An 18,337-nucleotide genomic window follows, 5' to 3' on the forward strand; every position below is an offset into this window, starting at 1 on the left:
GCGCAATTGACAACGACAGCAAGATTGAAGACGTCACGTTGCATAACCCATGCCTCAAATATGTATACGTAGCAAAAATGTCTCAATATAAATTTGCAGTTAAGATGAAGTAACATTCTAAGAGCGTACGCGCGCAATCGGTCTCGACGCCCGCAGCGAAATTACGTTGAATATGCCACGAAGCGCATCTATTGTCCCTAGAATAGCACCTCTCCGCCCATATCCAGTTATTGCATTAAGTCCAGTTCGCTCGTAGCGTCCTCGCACAATTTTTCCACACGCGGAGCATCAGCGGGAGAGCGCCGTTCGGCCCACTCAACCTTTGTCTTGTACACCCTACCTTGAATCACAGTGTAATTTTTTTTATCATCATCAGCAGCAGCCTGGCTACGCCCACTGCAGGGCAAAGGCCTCTCCCATACTTCTACAACTACCCCGGTCATGTGCTAATTGTGGCCATGTTGACCCGGCAAACTTCTTAATCTCATCCGTCCACCTAACTTTCTGCCGCCCCCTGCTACGCTTCCATTCTCTTGGAATCCAGTCCGTAACCCTTAATGACCACCGGTTATCTTCCCTCCTCATTACATGCCCTGCCCGTGCCCATTTCTTTTTCTTGATTTCAACTAAGATGTCATTAACTCGCGTTTTTTCCCTCACCCAATCTGCTCTATTCTTATCCCCCCCCCCCCCCCCCCCTTAACGTTACACCCATCATTCTTCTTTCCATAGCTCGTTGCGTCGTCCTCAATTTAAGTAGAACCCTTTTCGTAAGCCCCCAGTTTTCTGCCCCGTAGGCGACTACTGCATGGTAAGACAGCTGTTATACACTTTTCTCTTGAGGGATAATGGCAACCTGCTGTTCATGATCGGAGAATGCCTGCCAAACGCACCCCAGCCCATTCTTATTATTCTGATTATTTCAGTGTCATGATCCGGATCCGCGGTCACTACCTAACCCCCCCCCCCCCCCTTTTTTTTTTTTAATACCGTGCCTTGAATCATGCCTTGAATGCGCCTCTGAGCGATTCAAGGCCATGCTTTCTCACACCGCTAGCACCAGAGGCAGCCAGAAGTGGCCGCCTTGTTTCAAGCATCACTCGTTGCGAAAGGCACAGATGAAGGCAAGCTCGCAAATTTTTCTCGACAAACCAGGCAAGTGACAGTGCCAAGTGAACGATTGAACAAGTTGGACCATAAATTTCGAGATTACTGCGAGAATTCAGCAAGAATAGAGTAGCGGGAAGTGCAAGATTTTTGTTTTCTACAAAGTTAACAGAAAAGGCACATCCCTGTAATCTATGTCTACAATAAGGTACTATCGTAGCCAACCGTATTACTTGCAATCGTTTTCGGTGCACGCAGTCATAAAAAGCATAGCCTTCGAGACTAGTTTTTGTTACTCGAAGGAAGCCGTCGCTAGAGAAGCGTATCCCCGCAGGCTGGCTGTACCCGGTTTGGAGGCAAACCGGATGTGACGTGTGCCAGTGGCGTACTCCCTGCCCCCAGATAGGTACTTGTACGCCTAGGGAAAGACGCTGCTAGGTGCTGCTGCTAAATCCCTGTGGTTTCTGCCAGCCACATGCGGCCATTGCCGGCTCACGTAGGTTCGTTCGCGTGGTCTTTTACGCCTCGCTGGATCGTGTTCAGTCATGCCGTCCTTGCGCGGCGTGATTGTCGGTGAGTCAGGTTAAATTCTTAAATAGGTCGCGCCTGCGCCTAATTGAGTCTATAAAAGCCTGCACATTCAGTTTTGCTAGCTACAATGCAGTGCGGCTGGCGTGAGCTGTCTCCATGATGCGCTTCGAGCGTGTCGATTTCGCCGTTCTTAAACACACATGTTGGAGTTAACGACCTTGAAAGCAACATGGATCCACAAGAAATGTGCGACAACATCAAGGTAAGTCTACTGAAATCACAAAATTTGAAACAATAAGCGCTAATAGTTGTGTTTTCTTTTAAATTTTAGGCCTTGATTGTTCAACGAGACGGCCCCCGTCGTGCTGGTTTTCAAGGTGCTCCCTCGCTGCCTACAAGATGCTGATGCGGAATAGAAAATGCAAAAACGTCGCTTGCTCAACCGCAAATTGACGGCTACGCTGAAGCGCATGCCGTGTCTGCGGAATTTGAACCCCGAGGTATGGACCCCCTTTTTCCAGCGGCATGCCGTTACATACCGTCAGGAACACGCTTGGCTTATTTCTGACTCGGTAAAAAATGTTTCACTTTTTCTCGCTTCTCGCTGCGGAAGAAATGCGGACCGTTTGTCGTAGTTGTGTCTCCATTACAGGGTGGCATTACTGCGGTGAATAAAGCAAGTGTTGCCGTGCATACTGTGCGCATTTCACCCTTTGTTGGGCGGTCGGAAAATATTGGTCCCACTTTTCAGGGCTACTTCGCTATTATGTAGCGGTGAAGTGCAATTTCTACCATTGAACATTCCTGTGTAGATGTGTTTCTGAATCACGTTAAGCACATTTTTTCGTCCATTTCTTTGTCAAACAACGCGATAGAGCGATTGCGCAGATTGTTTACTTCCCTTTCTACAATGTTTAGTTTATTCTGTCGCCTTCCTTCAAACCACCACAGCGGCAAATGGACTTTTTTTATCGAAATTCCGCGTTTTCATAATAGCTGAATTTTGGTGCGGTTAGGTGTCTAAATTTATCGTACCCACAGCTACCAAAACAGTTCATCAAATTATTAGCATCGCGAACAAATCGCATTCCTACATATGCGAGCTGCTACATATGAGCCCTCAAGAATTTTCAAGAAGCATCTTTTTTCTAAGAACCCTTGCGATATTGGAAAGCCCTGATTGAGGATTCTCATACAAAGCATGCTCAGTAAGTATAATGAAAACATGCACAAACAATGTATAATGTACTGGGTATTCTGGCTGCTTCTAATCACATTACAGGTGACCACGAGTAGGTAGAAACTGGCCTTGAGGCTGTATAGTGGGACGTAATATTCCCACTTTTCGCTATTACTGAATCGTAGTCAGCTTTGAGATTTTACGTTATGTAAAAAATGCTTCATAAAAAAAAGCACTTGTAATGTCTCGGACACAAAGCGGCCTGTTCTCTGCTTGCGTCTATGAAAGGGTTAAGATGCACACACTATTCAAAGGTCGCATTGAGAACTGAGTTGCAGGCGCTACTATGCTCCGCAAGCAGCAGGATACTAAAAGGAGAAATGGGCAACACCGTACTGCCTTCATTTCTTCAAACCCTTCAACAAAGCTTGAACAAGAAATGCACGCGAGGGTGTCACTACAGACAGCTGCGGCAACACTGACGCATGCGCGAGAATATAAAATGAGGTGCAGCTGTGCGGTGCACGCTGCCATGAAGTTCGAATTACAGTTTCCCCTTGCGAAACTACCGGAAAGGACATATTGCATCCATCGGTGTTAATATATTTTCTAGCATATTTTCTTGTTTTCAGCCAACATACACATCCCCGTTAAATCAAATAGATCACTGTAGATGGCGGCCACAAGCATACTACAAGGACTGTGAATTGGAAGCTGTTAGCTACCTGTGGCACAAAGTCATGCAAGGGTACACGTAGTCTTTGTGTGCACATTGACTTCATGTTTTACCAATTTGACTGGCTCCTATTGCACTCCGGCTGAATAGCAATAACACACAGGCCACTTTACGTTCGAGCTACTCGAAAGCTTGCATTAGTGAAAAACATCTAAACTTTTTCTGGTACAGCCGTGCGTTGTTCGAAGTGTCTCAATGCATTGCAGTGATTGAACAGGCACATATTGGCTGTACCACTTGGATTTCAGCGTGCATGCGTTGGCTGGACAAAAAATTCTACCATATTTTACCTCCAAACTTTTGCTCACGATTGGAAAGCGCTGTTTCTGTTGTAAATAGATGTGGCTTGCACACAAGGTATGTGCATGCTAAGTGTCTTGGTAAAGAAAAGTAAAGGTATGCTGCATGAACAGAAGGTGCTGCAGCCACATAACCTGACCTTTGATCTTCATTATGCTCACAGATTGAAGGGATGGAACTAAGTGCGTGTCTTTTAGATGCTTGATTTCAGCCAGTTAAATTTGCCAACATGGGGATTCAAACCACTGGTGTCCATCTGCTGTTGGGCTGAACTCTCAATTTAGTGAGACTACTAACTACTGCGTTCATTGGTGCTGACAGATATCAAGTCCGTTGTAGCTCGGCATTACTGTATTCTGTCACCAAAATGCTAGAGAACCACTTGAGATCCTTCGATGTCAGCATCCTCATAATCAGTGGGCACCCCATAAGAAGGCTAGGCCACAGAAACTCGTCTTTCTGATTTGTGCACTATTCAGCCACGTTAAAATGTGGGGAGCCTAGACATCTAAAAGACGAGGAGCAAGCAAATTGAATGCAGCTACCAAGCAAAAAATGTGGAAGCGTAAGCTGTTCGATTTTTTACTCTAAAGGCACGTTCACACCAAAGACGGAGCGGCTAAACCGGGCAAAGCTCTTGGCCAGGGGATAAAAGTAGGCGTTAAACGAGGCGGCAAGCCTGATCGCTTGCGGACCACTTTTCCCGCCCGCCAGAGCTGTCCGATTTGCCGCGGCCAATCAGAACACCAGACGACGCTGGCGTGTGCTGCGCGATAAGGATGGACGACCGGTGCCACGAGACGGCGACAAGTGCGCCACGAAAACGTTAGATGCTCCGCCTCGGCGGTGCGGGCAGCCAGGCAAGCCGTCCAGTATACAGGGTGTTTCAGCTAACTAGTGCCGAGGCACAAAGAAACAACTAGGCCTGCAGTACTCAAATACAATCAATTCAGTAGACTACCCTGTTTAGCAACTTTAATACTTACGGCTCATTGAGAAACATCTAACTGCTTCATTTTTATGAAGATAGCTGCTGTGGTTATTTTTTCAGGACAAAAGAAAGTGCACAAAATCAAAAAAAGTACCATGCAACTATGGACTTTTTAGCAGTGACGAACAAATGAACAATGCGGCATGCAGACAGGATGTAAAAAATATGCAGATCCAACACACTGTGAAAATTATGTAAGCAGCTTTCTTTGCTGCTTGTGTTCATTGATGGCATTTGGCAGTGATATGTTAAATGTTACCTCGCATGCACCACTTGTGTTCGTAGTACACAGAGCTCATAGGCAGACGTGCGCTCCGATGCTCAAGGTGGTGCTGTGCACCATCCATATCCTGTGAGAGTAGTGGCACTGTCATTCCCTCACACGGCGCATCACATGGTGGGTGAGGTAGAGAAATCCGTTTATTGAATCCTTAGGAGAAATAGTTGCTGCCACGTCCTGTGCCCGACAGAGCAGCGCCTGCTGGCCACACAGGCTTCTGTCATGCAGCATGGCCTCCCAGTGTTGTAGTGTAGGGACATTGAAGTTTTGATGCTGGACCACCACTTGCATACTGTCCTTTTGACGCCGTGGTGCTGTATTGCAGCTTTGCATCTGCACATCCTGTTTCAATTGTTGGCATGGACACACTTGCCATGTTTATTTTTTCAGAAATAGCATAAACGTGCCATACCACACCTTGAACTATCATTATAATATTTTTAGTTTGCCACCACAACTGTCACCATGTCTAGATGTAGTATTTTTCTTTTAAAGAGACTCTATACGAAGGATGCTTTCTGATGGCATCTTTACCTTCTCGTATGATCATTCAGCGAGCACAAAGTGCTGCAGCTTCTGCAATGCTTTTGTCTATTCCTTCCAGGCACACTACTGTCAATGTATCATTAGCGCTGAAATAGAATACCGCCCGTTGCTCAAAGCAGCTTCAATATAGATTCCAATCGGAAGAATAGGCAGACTTGTGGCAGTATACAACTTTCTATAGCCATAAAAGGCAAGCTAGCATAGTGGGGCATCTCAATGCTTGTAAAAGCATTCAACTGCATGTATCTCCAAATAACTAAGCTCAAGCAGACACTGCCAAAATTCGTTCTTCTCATGGTGAGTCGGTGCGGGAACTTGAAGGTGTCGCTTTTCCTTCATTTTTGTGTCTCTTATGGTTTTGCTAAGGCTCTTGCCACAGCAAAATTCCTCTTGTGGTATTTTAGAAGGGTAATTTAATAATCACCTAGGCGATGTCATTTCCTTCATTTGGTTGCACTGTGTGCATCAGTCAATAAATGGGTCAAACGGCTTAATACGAAATGTCGCCAGGCCATTTTGGCACGACACTTGTGGATAACATTTTGGTGTGGCTTGGGCGAGACTGAAAGAGAGAAATTGACACATACAAGCACAAAGGCCAGGCACTGTTCCCTTGTGGCCTGCACAACCACTAGAATAGCAGCTAGTCTTATCAATTCATACTGGGTATCACAAAGTGTAAAATTGCAAGAACTGTAGCTTGGTTGATGAGACAAGGCACTTATAGCTGTAGCTGAAACATGTGGTGTGATCAACATGTACAAGGTTACAATACTCTACACCCTTTTCGTATTTAAGTTTTTAACTTTGCCCACAATCTGATTACAGCTTTCCAGAGTTCCTTGGAAAATCCTCCCATGCACCTGCCATGTACATTGCCCTCCTCCTTGATGTGGCGTGCAAGATGGCAGCAGCAGCTGTGGGAACAGTTGAAGAGGCGAAGAAAGGTCCACTTTATAATAGGTTGTATGTAAATAAAGCTGATCAACCTCAACAGATTCGGCTTCCACTTTTGTCAAGACAATTGTCAGCAAAGCAATGGAGCAATTTCAGTAGGGCGATAGTAATAAATAGTGCATAGAAATTCTTGGAAGCCCCGTCAGCTTTCTTGCTGTTAACAAGCTGTCTTGGTGAGGTGGTTTAGGCAGGGAATGCCAATTCATGAGGGATGGTCATGGCCACCATGTTCAATGTATGTGCAGCATTAATCAGTTCTCTAGACAGAGTGCACTAATGTCACATGATACATTTTCAAACCTCGCATGCTTTCTTTGGGGCCGAGAAAATTAATGAAGCATGAAACTCGGCATGTTGCAGTTTTCAATTAACCATCACTGCATTTGTCCATTCTTGAAACAAATTTTATTGTACCAAATGCATACAGAATGAATTTGTGGAATATCCAAAGTACATTTTGCTTGTGTTGGTCAAGCAGCTGGCAGAACAAAACCACAAAGTTCCAAAGCAGAAAGGTAACACTTCTTTTGAAGTACACAACTGGCGAAACAGTGTTGCTAACACACGAGTGCGAAACTTGCCGGCGATTAAAAAAAAGGGAGCTGCTACACACCACTTCGTTCCTTGACCATTTATTTTTTCTTTTGTGGCTGATTTTTAAAAATCCTTGCTATAGCAAATGCAAGGACATCAGAAAATCAACGCACAACAGATATTGGTGCAATGGTGTAAAGTAATGAAGATATAATTTTGCATGCACATTATTTAGTCTGAAATAGAGGGATACAGCACAAACGTTACTCTTCAATCCCAATAAAAAATATGGAACTCGTGGGCTACACGAGGGCTACGGATAAATCTTGAGGGCCTCGGATTCTGTAATGTGCAGCTATAGTTATTTTTAAAAATCCTTGCTATAGCAAATGCAAGGACATCAGAAAATCAACGCACAACAGATATTGGTGCAATGGTGTAAAGTAATGAAGATATAATTTTGCATGCACATTATTTAGTCTGAAATAGAGGGATACAGCACAAACGTTACTCTTCAATCCCAATAAAAAATATGGAACTCGTGGGCTACACGAGGGCTACGGATAAATCTTGAGGGCCTCGGATTCTGTAATGTGCAGCTATAGTTGAAGTACACAAGCATTTTTGGATTCTGCCTCTACCTGGGTGCAGCTTTGTGACCTGGAATGAAAAGCCACAGCCATCGAGCTGCTGCAGTGGCGACATCACAGTAAAAGGTAATAGCGAAAAATTAAAACAATAATATGGCCATGCAACTTGCACATCAGATAGGTCACCTGAAGCTTCTATTTCCAATTTTTCTAATGTTGCATAGGACAAAAATTTTGAAAAGTGATAGTGTACGATTTTCATACATTAACAATTATGCATATCTAGTTTTTTTTTTTAACCATGCAGATATTTAGCAAAAAGTTTTGAGCACAGAGAGCCTGTCGTTCTTGCAAAGGAGTTTCTAGGTGAGGAGGACACACTTTGCTGCTAATGCGAGTTTCAGAAAATTAATTTTGAAAAATTCAGTCACTTTTTTATTAGTAACTTGGCGGCAGCCTTCTAAATGGCATATTTGGAGGCAGCCACATGTGAACGCACACCCTTTCTTTTTCGAAATCTCAAAAATTGCACTTATTTTGAAATATTCATTATCGCGCTCAATTGAGTACAATCAAAACTTGGTGCATCCTGCTCCACATCAGGCGGCAGTGCCCTGTCAAGAAGTGTGGGACAAAGCTTAAATGATAGCCTGACACGGCACACTGATGCACATGCTTGCAAGGCAAAGTGTGTCGTATCAGCTGCTACAATGACTGGCCAAGATGTTGTTTCAGACTTTCTCGAGCCTGTTGTCGGGGGTGTTTCCATCTGATGAGGTAGCGGGACCTTCTTTTCTGCACTCCCAGCACACACTGTTCCAATATTGCCTCGATTTACCAGTGAAATTCAATGATGAATATCTTGAATTAGGTGCAACTTTCAAGATTTGCAAGAAATGAGAGTGCTATAAAATGTGACTGCCTCCAAATTTGTGGAGTTCCAAAATAGAGGAATTCCTCTGCAAGAATGCCACATTTGCTGCGCTCATAACTTTAAAACAAGAAAATCTGTATGGTAATAAAAGACACGCTGTACATATACAGTGTGCATTGGAGCATTTCATGCAACTAATATTCAAGCACCTTCTGTCTACAAAGAATTCATAAAGCAAATTTATGCTTGGAATCAGTTACGAGCACTGGAAATGCAAACACTGTGACGAACCCTGGTCACATGCCAGGCATTGTGTTGCTGCTCTCTGCGTAGGGCCTATGAATAAAAACCACCTTCAACATTACACAGTAAGCTACCAATTGCTATGTGTAGGAAGACTTAGTTCTTCAAATGCAATTATGACCTAGACATTCTAAAGCTTTTCTGATAATGTACTTTTAGTGAACAAGTACCCCAAACTTGAACAACTCTGAAGCTATAATGCCATTATTATCTGAAAGATGCACTACACATTTTTTTAACGCAGTAAGGAAACATTCATAATCGACAATGCCACCATAGACATGAGAGTCATATAATATTGCACTGCGTGCAGCAAGGATAGCACAATCTCGCACAAAAGATTAGTCTCTCCCGCAGACTTTGAGGGCTTCTTTATTATGTCTCACTTATGATGCCGTGACATGGTACGAAACCATGATGACGTAACTTGTGATCATGAGTTACTCTTGAATGAAAGCTTATGCACACATGCATATTCCTGCATTGTAACTCTGGAGTGCACTTACAGTAAGGACACTGTGAAAAGAAGAAAAGGCCAACAGCAAGAACCAGGCAGCGCAGTGCTGTTTGCACCTTCTCGGCTGTTGTCGGTTTAAGTCACCTTCGCTGCAGCAGAGTCGTGTTATGCGGCGAAGCATATTTAGCATCATGCAGTGAAGCATATATGAAGTTAAAGGGGACACTGTTACGGGGCCCCTGCTGGTGCTTATGGTTACCCGACACTATCAGCTTAAGTACTCGTACTGTGACCTCTTCATGCATTTGGACAACACCAATCGCCATGTGAAAACCTCTGTTCACTACTAATCTTGCTAAGAGCCTAAATTGTTTCCAAACTACAAATTTCACCAAGTGGCAAACTTGGCAATGCTTCTGGAACCTCTTTCTAAAGTACTTTAATACTACCAGGATGCTTCAATGTCAAACTGGATTAAATACCTGGGATGAGATTGGGCAAGCTTCTAGCTTTCTGACTGTTTGCTTCACCTTCTACATCAGTGAGTAGGCAGTGTTCAATAGGCGCTCCCACTTCACCAAGCAGATGACCGCTGACGAAAGCATGGTGAAGGCGAATAATGAGAGTGCAAGCAAACATTCAGAATGCAAGATCTCGCCCTTGGATTTAGAGAAAGGAAGGATAATTTCAACACCAAGGAACACCAACACTGGGCAACATTCATGCACCAGCTTTGTCAGTTTTTTGATGCTCCCACTACTTGTGCTGAGGTCGCGAGAAAAGCCCAGAGAGAGTATACAATTCGAGAATCATGTACCTCTTACATTGTGGATGTCCTTGCACTGTGCTAACGCATGAACACCACCACGTCTCAAAATGATGGAATGAGACATATTAAAGGCACAAACACTGTTACCTTATACGTCCTTGGTATGCAGAACCCCAGCACCTCCACCACTTCTAAGGAACCGCTTTATTCTTGCCGAGCTAGAGCTATGACGAGGAAGAAGCGACACACACTACGTACGGATGAGGAAGATGAAGGAAAGTCACATTGCGCTCACAATATCGCTAACGTGGTAGTTTCCCAAAGGAAGCGGTCACACCACTGCGTATAAAGTGTATGCACAGGGATTCTCATATGTCTTCCCTGTCCAAGGGACTGGTGGCAAGCACCACAAAGCAGCATTGGTCAGGTGCATTCCAATTAAATTCTTAAGAATTGAGAAAACGCCGATTCAACACAAAGCAACGACCGGACACCCTTGCCAACAAACCTGTTGAACTGGCATTAAGTTTCAGATATTTGCGGCCACACATATGTAAACAAATGGGCAAGGTTCTGACTGGTGTTGCAGAAGTCGCGGGGCGCTTTTTTTGTTGCGACGATAGATCGGATTCGTTTACAAGTAGTGCTCCAGAAGGGCACATGTAACCGGCAAACAGAGGCCTCAGGAGAGCATTAGATTATAATCAAGGAGGCGGCAGGGTACCCAAGGCGCAGCGGAGGGATCAAAACTGGAAGCAGGTTATGTTGCCCCAACTCACGGACCACCCTGACTCCAGCCTTGTCCGTGAAAGCGGACAGCTGATCTTAAAATGCGTCAGAAAATTCGGAAAGTACGACTTACACACAGCCTACAGACATCAAGATATACTACTAGCACGCGCAGGCCTCGGCGAGCCCCAACCCATGGACCAGTCCGCGTTCTAGCTCTGGTGTCCCCGTTACCGATTTGGTGTCCTGGAGACGCCGCCAATAATATGAAATAGCGACACGTTGTTACTAGTAAAAAACACGATTTAAGCCGCTAACGCTACGTTCAGCACTGCCGCGCCCAACAACTTCTACAACGCCTGTGAGAACTTCACCAAGTAATGGTTGTTCTTGGCAATACTAAGAACTTGTGAATTTTGTGTACCGCTCATGCTTAACTTTGTAGTGCACTGTGGCTTAGTGAAGCACTACGATTGCGTGTAGCATACGTACACATCTTACCTGATAGACGGTGAACGGGGTCTTGTACAAATATCCGCTGAAGAAGAAAAGACTACACCTTCACGTGTTAAAACACATGCCAAACTTGAAAAAACAGACGTACAATGAACCTCCACACGTTAAAATAGCAAAAGCATCACTTAGTAGTCGAAAACTATTGAAAACTTTGCAAGCGCCATGGCAAGCGCAAATCCGCCATTGCTGCTGATATTGATGTTGATCAGGCTGTCCCCTTGCGATCGAGTCGGCAAGCGCGTGGAAGCGCGTTTCTTTATTCTATGGAAGCGCAATTGGCGCAATGTAGCCAAAATAAACAAATAAAACTGTGAATCAACTCCAAATACACACACGCAAAAGAAAAATCGTCGGGATTCTCTATAACGACGTTTCCAACCCCTTGACCGATATTTCATACAGCTCGTTGCATTAATTAAAATACCTGCAGTGCATTGTTTTCATAACGCGCAAAAAAAATTCTGCACTTAAGCTTACCCGCACAAACGCGGCGCAAATTCGTAGAACGCCACCAGTGCAGCCCCCACCCGCCAAGAAAATATATGACTAGTCAATAATAATAGCATATAATTATAATGTGAGCGTCGGCGCAATCAATGGAGAATTCAATTTTATTTGTTATAGAAAATCAAATGCAATGCAGTAAACAATGGATAGAATTAGGCATATAGCTTCCTGGAGTCTAAAAAAAAATCTGCCTTGAAACTTGACGTGGTGACACGGCAAATTGTGGATATACGATTGAAAATAATTGCTATAGTGTGTTCGTGTATGAGTATATATAAGCTTCTCAAAAGGAGTTTCAAGTGTTTCCATGGTATGGCAAGCTTATATCTTGATTCATCAAGTTTTTTTTATTCATGTTGTTCAATTAGGTTTAAAAAGCGAATTGTAAATCCCAATGGTTTTGTTTTTTACCGGGGGAACACAGAGTTGAGCCACTGTTTTGAAACAAACTTTTATTTAAAGGTAGTTACAAGTAACACCGACACCCTCGCTCATGAAAATCCCAATGGTTGTGTTTTTTACCGGGGGAAACACAGAGTTGAGCCACTGTTTTGAAACAAACCTTTATTTAAAGGTAGTTACAAGTAACACCGACACCCTCGCTCATGACAAAACAACTTTCACTCGCTGTGTCCAGACACTTGGTTCAAGGTGCATGTAATGCTTCATCTCCAAGCTTCGCGTGGTTTCTTAAAGGCATTGTGAAATCTACACGGTGTTTTTATTTTACACCTCCTCATCTCATAGCACAAGATCTGAAATGCGTGAACAAGAAGAATCAGGCCAGCACATATTCACAGAAATGAACTCTTCACAGTGCAGTTGACAAGTGCAAAAATTACAGCAGAAACTGCCAGTCACATGATATGAGCACAACATAACTGTTCTTTTTGCGGGAAAGCCTCAGTCCCATGCCGACATTAACCGATATGGTGGTCATCACTGGCAATGTTTGAAAGATTTTCATAAAATAGAGACTGAATGTCTGGAGTATTTATCATAAGGGAAGTAGAAACTCGCACATCTTCTAAACAGCCCTTTGCAGTGCTAAATGTATGCTGGCTATTGATAGTAATAAATAGTATGACTATTACAACTGTTAAGCAAGACAAAAGCTCACAGGAATATGAAGGCTTGAAGTGATAAACAGTGTTTGGAGGGGGAATGTAGCTGGAGTGAACCTTTTGACTAAGATTTGTTTTCGTCAGTGCCGCAATTAAGTTCGGCACAGCAATCTTTATGCACGCTTAGCTCACTTTCCCACACCCTCAATGTAGGATGAAGAGGAGAATAAGAAAGTGCGTAGAATGAAGTTGAAGTGTAGAAAAGAAATGGGGAGACAGTGAAAGAGAAGGTAGGAGCACTGTTGTAGATTATTCTTCGAAGGCTACTCTTCCAAAAGAAAAAAAAGAAAAATATTAAATGTGCAAGGAAGCATTGCCAATTGTTATTATGCCTACTCAAGTAAGAGATGCACCATAAGGGATGCAATATAAAACTGATCTGATATGTAGAGTGGCCTAAAGCTTTCTGCATAGTCTTTACAATCATTATGACACTGTCTGCTGCAGCCAAATATGCAGAAGTTTTAATTGAGTGCTCATGACCAGAGCAACTTATCCAGACTGCACACAATACCACTGCATATGCCCTCTATTTTGGTAATCTGAAAAATAAAAGTTTATTCAAATGGGCAATAAGAACATCACATGGAACACAAAATCTAGATCGAATTATGAGGCATGCCACAGTGCGGGACTCAGTAATATTTTTGACCACCTCGGGTTTTGTGATGTGCACTTAAATTCAACAACACACTTTTTTTTTTTATTTCACCACCACTGAAATGCAGCCACCTTTGCTGGGATTGAACCCGCAAGCTCGTGCTCAACAGTGCAACATCATAACTACTGCGCTACTGAGTGTTTACACAAATTTATAAGTAGCAAAACACATTGGAGGCTTTTGCACACTGAAACACTACACACCATCCAATGCACTTCCTTACATCTATGTACAGACATACTTACCAGCGGCTCATATGACAAGCATGGAGGCGTGCTCTAACACACTACCATCCAACAGCTGCCACATACCAGAGATGACCACTGGGTCTGTACCTATCTTCACAGAACACTTACCAGCAGCTCATACAACAAGCATGAAGGCATCTCTCGTGCTCTAACACACATACCATCCAGCTGTGACATATGGCTGCACACCACAGACAAAAACAGACGGGCTAATCATCAGAGACCACATGTCATGATTTGTTAACATGCGAGCCCTCAACCTGCTTCAATAAGGCATGACAGCACAGCACTACTGCACCACTTCTCTCTTCCTAACTGCACTGGAGGCTTGTTACCAGTAATCGTGCCCTGCTGACATGGTTATCTCTTGTTTCTATGTTGCTGTCCCTAAGCTGTTATTTAAGGACTTCCTTTTGAGCTTCAGTGGGCCTTGAAAGGCTAGATGATGGCTGCGACAATCTAGGGTTTTTTGTAGAGTGAAATCTTAACAGGTGCACAACTTTTTTGTTGGCTGGTTCATTTGAATGGTCTGGCATCTTTCTTTTTGGGTCACTTTCACTTTCAACAAGCATGAAAACTGGCTCAAACAAATTGTTTTGCCTTCTCAGCCACACCCTCAGAGACTTCACCATCTGATATTGCCTGTCTGACCGAGTCCATTTTTGCTCTTAAGAGTGCTGAGCTTTACACTGCTTTGGCTGCTTCCAGCTTTGTTATACTCTGTACAATGTGCAATGCCTGACTTGCCTCACATGCTTCTTCGGGTGAGCTCTCATGGGCCTTGTTGCTGCTAGTTGGATTAGCGATGACCACACAGTGAATGTGCTTGCACACTGTAAAGTGTATAAGATGGTCATAGCAAGTGCACATGTAAGTATGCACACACACTGCACATTCCTTACACCTCAAAGGACAGCAAGCACCATCTCCCACTTTTGACACTTTATATGAGAGCCCTTTAATAGACTGAGATGGCACAGTCTATATGCCATCATCATTTAATTTGGCACAGCCATCTTCATTTAATTTGGCTCAAGCTGCCATTTCACTGCCAGACCTGTGGTTCTTCTGAATTCTGCTCAGCTTCTTACCCTTTGCCCCTTTCATCATCTGGATAGCCCTTTTCATTAAAAAATTATTTGTCAAGTCCATGAGGGCAGAAATAAGTTTGTCACCATGCTTATTCTGTTTTCTCTCCAGCATAGTATGCTTTAACGTCCTGCGCTTGCTCTCAAGGTGCATGTTAGTGTTGACAGCTGCTCTAGTCCTAAAGCAATAGGCCCACTATTGCGGCCTAACTGCATAGTGATCATTGAAGTACTTCAGGAAGTCCCTCAGTTTTTCTTCCTCACTAGAAAGGAATTGCTTAAAATAATCTTCAAATGCCTTTTCCGCGAGGAACTCTAAGAGTAGCCACACACTATGGTAAACATGTGGCCTTAGCTGTTTCTCTACACATTCGAGTATCTTCTTACGCCAATTGTTATCCACATGCCAGGCACTGAGAAGTTTCTGTTTTGTGGCACCCATGACCATGGACCATGCTTTGTAGAATTGCGACGCATCATCAGATATCAATGTCTTAGCAGCCACTTTTTTGGCCATGGCCGACTCCAGATATTTGAAGAATGCTGTCAAAGTTTGCTCGTTCATCCGGTTGCAGATGAAATAAGCTATAGCTACACCTGATCCTATTTTATCTAGCACCAGAAGAGTGGTCAGCTCAAACTGGTACTCTGTAGTTCCATGTGTCGAGTCAAGACATACAGTACCTGCAGGGCCCAATTTTTCTAGTAGCTCCTTCTGAGACTCTGTCATCAGAACAAGAGCAAAGTCTGCTGAAGGAAATGTACCACTTGGGTCCACTGCACCTTGTGCCTTGTACAGGCGGACAAGTGTTTCACCTTTTTCTTTCATCACAAGCACCCACATGTCTACACTGATAGCGTCATTAGTGTGACAATGTTCAGGAGCAGCAATGTTAAACTGCTGTTTGATGTTATGCAGGGTTGAGCACTCTGCCAAGTGCACGGGCCTCAGCTTGGATGCCACAGATGTTCTTACTCGCTTTAGAATGGTTTTCATGGGCACACCCCTTTCTAGGTTCTCTGCTACGCTGGCCTTTTTCTTGTCACTCATTCTCAAGTGCTGAATTTCTGGTTTATGACCGTAATGGTTTCTTTGATACCTGACTTTTATGGTGGTGCCTTCAGGTGTCGGACGGTAATTGTGACGGTAATAAATGAAAGACATATCTTACCAGACCTACAGCTCCCCTGACTTTTCTCCCGACGGTCACTATGACCTTCCTTTTTCCTTGCCTCGCCTGATCTATTACAGTAATAGTGGATCCTTGTTTCTCCACTGGCCAGCTTTTTGGGGTCCCTGGGCAAAATGAACCAGCAGTTTTGGCTACCCTCTTCTTCTGCTTTCCATTCATGAAATTCTGTAATAAAAGCACAAAATAGCATTAGATAGTGACAAGTACTATTGGGAGAGAGATGCAAACAAAAATAATCACTCTGAAGGCTTTGGACACGGGCTAATGTAGCATTTATTTTACTCCCTCACCTTCAACTCGACTGTGTCATGAGGTCACCCTTGATATTGCTCAAATTTATGTTAAAATTGAATTTCAAATGCAATGCGCCATAACTTCAAAAAATTTATCCTATTAGTTTTGTTTTAATAAGAAACAAATATGAAACTTAAGCATGATCTATGCTCACTCCTTCCTCAATATTGAATCAGACTGTACATTCATAGCAATGCTGTTACGATAAGACAAAGACGAACTGAGAGCACATGGTGCAAGCTACGCCCCAGAACAGTGTGAATCCCTTCTCTCAGTTTCTTCTTGAAAAGCTCCTTCTTTTCAAGAAGAGCTTGATTTTTTACTGTAGATAGGGGCTTGGCGAGGGAGTGTTCCATCGTCACGCGGTTATGATCTGGCTTGGGCATGCGCCTGGTTCGAAGAGGCAGCATTATGTGTGATTTCAATAAACCAGTTGCTAGTCTGCGTTCGTCCTGTCTTCTTCTACGTTGGTGTCTTTTCTCAAGCGCAGTTTAAGTTCACAAAAAGATATCTTACCAAGTAGCCTCCTAACACACTCTTCTTAAAGAAAAAAGGATTGCGCGTGCGTCAAATTTCGCTCTACTTTATGAAATCTACAACCAGAGTCCTTCTATTGAGGGACTGTGGTACTACTAAAGAATTTTCCCAAAGTACGCCGGGAGACCAAGCCGCTGACAGCCGCAATTGCAAGTGTGGTCGTGGACCTACGTCGGCCTGCATTCGGACCTATTGCGGCCTGCACTGAGGCGAAGACTACACCACGCACGCAAGTAGCGCAGAGCAACGTCAGAACGCAGAGCAAATCCCTCCTCTCGTTTAAGTAAAAAAAAAAGGGGGGGGGGGTTGCGCGAGCGTCACATTTCGCTCTATTCTATGAAATGTACTGCTAAAGAGTTTGCCCACAATACGCTGTGAAACCATCCCGGCGACATCCGCAAATTCATGTATGGTACCGGTTCTGCGTCTCTGCCGCATTGCAACGTGCACTGAGGCGAAGACTAGGCCACGCACGTATGTGGCACAGAGCAACGTCAGAACGCAGAACAGCTTATTCCTGTCGCTTAAAAAAATAAGATGTACAAACGTCAAATTTCACTCCACTTGCTGTGCAGGAAAGCAGACAATGCCAAACGTATGTCATGTAGCGCATCGCTGGGAGCGCGCACACATGACTATACTATAGATGGATAAACAAACAAATTATATTTAACGAGGATACAAACTTCAAAATACCCCAAGGAAATAAATTAGGCACCTGCGCAAAAGCTGCTCTTCGCGAAACAGATAGAGAAAGAGAAAACAAAGGCCCGAAAAGCATAAACAACTGCCTTTTTGGAGGCACACTGCGCAACAAGAAATTAAAAAAAGTCCAAGATATAATATTGCGTTTAAACGTCATTTGCTCACGATGACTGAGAATAAACTTAATAAAACTGTTCCTCACCCTTATTGTTCCGGATCACCAGGTGCACGTAATCAGCCTCGAAGTTGTGCGCAGCGATCTGGTGCACCGAATACTTCTCCATTGTAGGCAGGGAAGTGCCACATACGTCGCATTTCATCAATTTCTTGACATCCACGGCCATTTTGTGAACGTTCCTGATGTGTTGCAGCATGTTCTTCCTCTGTACGAATAGTTTGCTGCAAAATTCGCAGCGACGATCGTCATCGCCGATGGCAGCTCGATCACAGACGTGCGCCATTCCGACATTGCACGCACTAGGGTTGTTGTATAATCCGGCAGCAATACAGGGAAGAAACCTCTCCAATCACTTGACACACTAGGTATTCAGTGGCCCCATAGGGACAGTTGGAAACCAAC

At 43.8% G+C, this 18,337-nt stretch overlaps 1 protein-coding gene and 2 long non-coding RNA genes across 6 annotated transcripts; 1 reads left to right on the plus strand and 2 right to left on the minus strand.

The window, feature by feature from the left end:
* The first annotated feature begins 1,419 nt into the window (after window positions 1-1,419).
* Window positions 1,420-6,665, plus strand: LOC129380560 (uncharacterized). Of its 2 annotated transcripts, XR_008608701.2 has the most exons (3): window positions 1,433-1,900; window positions 1,970-2,138; window positions 6,500-6,665. It is a non-coding gene; the product is annotated as an uncharacterized lncRNA (long non-coding RNA). The 2 variants fall into 2 exon arrangements; XR_008608700.1 differs by having other exon boundaries at window positions 1,420-2,138.
* Window positions 6,666-7,010: 345 nt separating this feature from the next.
* On the minus strand, window positions 7,011-12,082 carry LOC126545693 (uncharacterized). The gene is made up of 3 exons (XR_007602419.3): window positions 11,386-12,082; window positions 10,303-10,379; window positions 7,011-7,822 (listed from the first exon to the last, which is right to left on the minus strand). It is a non-coding gene; the product is annotated as an uncharacterized lncRNA (long non-coding RNA).
* Window positions 12,083-12,451: 369 nt separating this feature from the next.
* On the minus strand, window positions 12,452-18,247 carry LOC126545686 (uncharacterized). 3 transcript variants are annotated; one of them, XR_011892967.1, is made up of 3 exons: window positions 17,960-18,244; window positions 14,688-16,386; window positions 12,452-12,662 (listed from the first exon to the last, which is right to left on the minus strand). XR_011892967.1 is itself a non-coding variant. In XM_055061912.2 (3 exons), the coding sequence occupies exons 1-3, from the start codon at window positions 18,216-18,218 to the stop codon at window positions 12,649-12,651; spliced, it is 459 nt and encodes a 152-aa protein (XP_054917887.1). In that variant the 5' UTR covers window positions 18,219-18,247; the 3' UTR covers window positions 12,452-12,648. The 3 variants fall into 3 exon arrangements, 1 of the variants encoding a protein (XP_054917887.1); XR_011892968.1 differs by lacking the exon at window positions 17,960-18,244 and adding an exon at window positions 17,600-17,622; XM_055061912.2 differs by having other exon boundaries at window positions 16,201-16,386; window positions 17,960-18,247.
* Window positions 18,248-18,337: the final 90 nt, after the last annotated feature.

Source organism: Dermacentor andersoni, chromosome 1 (assembly GCF_023375885.2).
Source record: "Dermacentor andersoni chromosome 1, qqDerAnde1_hic_scaffold, whole genome shotgun sequence".
NCBI lineage: Eukaryota > Metazoa > Arthropoda > Arachnida > Ixodida > Ixodidae > Dermacentor > Dermacentor andersoni.

What these genes read in the sequence shown, in the direction of transcription:
- LOC126545686 (XM_055061912.2), bottom strand. Translation starts at nt 18,218, where the DNA reads ATGGCGCACGTCTGTGATCGAGCTGCCATCGGCGATGACGATCGTCGC. An exon ending in GGTGATCCGGAACAATAAGG is followed by an intron (nt 16,387 to 17,959) that starts GTGAGGAACAGT and finishes CTTTTATTACAG; the next exon opens with AATTTCATGAATGGAAAGCA.